Genomic DNA, 3,801 nt, shown 5'->3' with positions numbered 1-3,801 from the left:
CCATTGAGGCGGTGGATATAGGCTAAGCAACTAACCCTGACTGCAAATATGCTTTTAAGTGAATCCCGCATTTATATGAAGGATGCGGAATGTATGTCACTCCTGAAACTTTGCTGCTTGTGCAGGGTATGTGGCCATTGTTCCTGTTAGCAGCACGTAAAACAAAACTTTTATTCAAATAGCGCTTCGATATAATCACTAAAAAGCTGTCACACTTAAGTTTATCACAATCTCACAATGTTCTGTTATAATCAATGAAGCTCTCTAAACTGCATATATAATATCTTACGTATTTATATCTTGTCTACGTGTGGCATTTAGCATTGAGTGAAATCTGACTCTCATGCTGAATGCGTGAGAGTTGGCAGCCCTGTATCTATTTATATATTTCTTATATCTTAATATGTCATTATATCTTATATTAACCATTTGCACACAAGCATTAACCGACTCGACTCCTCCTGACCGCAGGCGCAGATTTACAAGCCTCTTTTTCCTGCATTTTTCAAGCAATTTCTTGCCTTTTCCCCCCTCATGAACAACTAATTTTCATACACGATAAAAGCTCCTTGTGGATTCTCAGTTTGACCGATTTGAGCATCTATAAACAATGCAAAACAAAGGCATTTAGAGTTTCTGCTAGTGATTCCTATAAAGAGAAATCACTTCCTGCCCTCCAACTGCATTTCGTGCCACAGCAATGACGTCACATGCAAACAACCGGTTTGAGACTTAACTTTGGTGAGAACAGACTTCATTGGTTCTCGCAGAAGGTCAGACCTGCTGTGTGATTGGTTCTTGCATGTTAAGCAAACATGCTTGAGCTTCTGAGACCAAATTTGAATGCTGAAAACATTATTAGCTGATTAAAGTTTCTATGCAAATAAAAGCCTATATTAAATCTGTTCATAGTGTCTCTTCAGAAGACTTGGATTAAACTTCTCAATTCACACGGATTTCTTTTACAATCTCATTGTGAATATTTTGAAGCATCAAAATTTTGGGTGAACAGACGTTCAATGGAGGAAGAGAAATCTCTCCGATTTCATTAAAATATAATTTGTGTTCTGAAAATGAACAAACGTCTTATGGGTTTGGAACAAAATGAGAGTGAATAAATGATGATAGAATTTACATTTTAGGGTGATTTGCTACAAAGTGAAGGTGTTTGGTAATGTGATGAAGCATCAGATGTGGCATAGTGGTTACAAAACAAACTGCTTCATTTCTTCCACTAAATAGGTGCTTCTCAAATATGCACTGAAAAGAATGCATAAAGGGATGTTTCTTTGGAAAAATGTCATGATGTACAAAAAGAGGTATTTATGTAAAATGGTGGATGCAAATCGAAAATAATTTGTGGTTCTTAGAGAATATTTGTGAAAAGTAATTATTTCAGTCCACCCCCCGAGATTTTAAAAAGGGCAAAATATTGCTGGTAAAGTAAAATAAATGTCTTTGCTTCACTGTGGAACTTGCGTGTAGCTGCCATAACCTCACCATTGTCATGACAATCACAAGTTAGTAACATCAGGGTTTGTGAAACTGCAATTAATTCATTACAAAGTCTGGTTTTGTTTTTACCATATAGCTTCATGTAACTTTTATAGAGCACATCTAAGACATGAGCAGCAGTCAAAGTGAACACATGACCAATTTTTTTCAGCCAAGTAGCTGTGTTTCTCAGCTGCCAGACCTACTTGTAATGTCATAACATTGTCAACACCCACTTTGGTGTATTTGTGCTTTAAAAGGCAGCTCTGCGCAACATTTAAGTCACTTTTCCCAGCAGAGCCACAGGAAGCTGAATAAGAAGTACTTGTCTTCTCCAGCCTCTGATCTCCAGTTATTGTTCAAAATGAGCAAGATTGTTGTTTTTACCAAAGAGGGCTTCAACGGCAGAACAGCTGAATTCAAGAACAATGTCAACAACTTAGAAAAAAGGGGCTTCAACAACGCCATCTCATCTCTCAAAGTCATTGGCGCACCATGGGTAGCGTATTATGACAAGAATTTCACTGGAAAGCAGCGGGTGTTTGAGGAAGGAGAATATGCTACCCTAGAAGACAAAGGAAAGTTTTCTTCCCTGAAGATGATCGCAGATGACCTGGACGACCCTGAAATCCAGCTGTTTGAGCACGTGGACTATCAAGGAAGAAGAGTGACTCTACGCAGAGAAACCAATCTTCACGACATTGATTTCAGTGACATCGCTTCCTCCCACAAAGTGAAAGGTGGTGTCTGGGTGCTCTACCAGCACGTCAATTGTCAGGGTGACCAGCTTGTGTCTTTCCCTGGGGATGAAGTTCCCAGCTATCTTCCGCTCTCCTTCAACGATGTGGCCAGCCATGTGCGTCCCTTGCTGCAGAAGCCATAGACAGCATCATTCAAAGTACACTCTCTGCAGCTGAATATAAACCAGAGCCCTTCTGGAAAGAACGAGGCAGGAGGTGGGGAATGACGGATCTTGACAAGAAACAATGACTGTGACTCCAATAAGTCTGAAGAAACTTCATGCAATTCAATACAACCTTATCAATTACAGATATCTGTCTGAAGACATTCAGTGTATGCTAATTTGAGAAGTGTTTTATAACAATGATGGAATTTCTTTTTTATTTAACATTTTATGTTGCTTTGGCTATTCATATATAGTGATCAGTGTCAGTAAACATGCAATAAAGTACAGCTTTGGAATTGTAACACTCTCTGTTTCTTGAATTCTCATTTGCCTTTTTAAAATAGTTTTTCAATGTTATCCCTCTATTACATGTACCCAGTAGCGGAGTGGCAATCAGGAGAGTCGGGACTTTTCCCGGTTGGCCGGTAGTATTTTGAGTCCGCGAGGGCCGGTCTGATAATAGTTATACATTGCGAGTTATATTAGCAACACCATCTGGCGGCCTGATGTGCGGCCGCTTCCCGCTGGTCAAACTGTGCAGCCTCTCTGCTCAACACAGTATATAAAAGTGCTCAACCCGTTCGGCAGGTCCAACCATGTCTAGGATTTTAAAAAATATAGGGGGATCAGTGAGCGGCCCCTCCCCAAATGGCATAGCCTGTCGGCCTTTGATGTAAAAAGCCGCCGAACACCTCTTTTTCCTCATCACGTTTTGGAAGTCTAACATCCATGTGAGTGAGTTAAATGATGGAAAGGCAAAAAAGAAAACTGAAAGGTGGCGCTGAGAAGGTCAGACTCAAAAGGGAGAAAATTATGGAGGAGGAGGCAGTGAAATGCTCCAAAATAACAGAGAGAGAGTGTGTGTGTGTGTGTGTGTACACTCACAGTGCTACTAGGGATGTAACGGTATGAAAATTTCTTATCACGATAATAGTGACCAAAAATTATCACGGTTATCAGTATTATCACGGTATTATAATGTGCTGGAGATGTTAAAAAAGTTCATACACATAAATCAGTTCACCAAGTTTTATATTTAAAAATCAACAAACAACAAATAAAATGACTTTTTGTTTGCATAATCACTAAAACAGTAACATTACCAATGATGTCCGGATTTAAAATGACAACTTGACTGACAACAGTTTAATAGTATTCAAGATTTCAAGATTGAGATATCTAATGTAAATGTTCAAATAAAGCTTTGAAAAAGTTTAATAAAAAGGTAAACCTCACATTTCAGCCTTTAAATAAAGAAAAGATATAAGTCAAAATGATAATTGCTTAATTAACCTCCATGATCACAACAGCATTGCTATTAAGAACACTTACTTTAGGTCAGCAGTTCTCAATTCCAGTCCTCGCAACCCCCAGCTCTGCATATTTCACACATCTCTCTT

General features: G+C 38.9%; 1 protein-coding gene across 1 annotated transcript; it reads left to right on the top strand.

Annotated features, from left to right (window-relative positions):
* The first annotated feature begins 1,779 nt into the window (after positions 1 to 1,779).
* On the top strand, positions 1,780 to 2,703 carry LOC122140345 (epidermal differentiation-specific protein-like). Its single transcript, XM_042743548.1, has one exon. The coding sequence runs from the start codon at positions 1,859 to 1,861 to the stop codon at positions 2,375 to 2,377; it is 519 nt and encodes a 172-aa protein (XP_042599482.1). The 5' UTR covers positions 1,780 to 1,858; the 3' UTR covers positions 2,378 to 2,703.
* The last annotated feature ends 1,098 nt before the right edge of the window (positions 2,704 to 3,801 follow it).

The sequence above is a fragment of the Cyprinus carpio genome, chromosome A4 (genome assembly GCF_018340385.1).
Source record: "Cyprinus carpio isolate SPL01 chromosome A4, ASM1834038v1, whole genome shotgun sequence".
NCBI lineage: Eukaryota > Metazoa > Chordata > Actinopteri > Cypriniformes > Cyprinidae > Cyprinus > Cyprinus carpio.
Note: the sequence above shows the minus strand (reverse complement) of the source record. Positions and strands in the feature narration are given on the sequence as shown.

Coding starts and splice junctions, on each gene's coding strand:
- LOC122140345 (XM_042743548.1), top strand. CDS start 1,859: ATGAGCAAGATTGTTGTTTTTACCAAAGAGGGCTTCAACGGCAGAACA.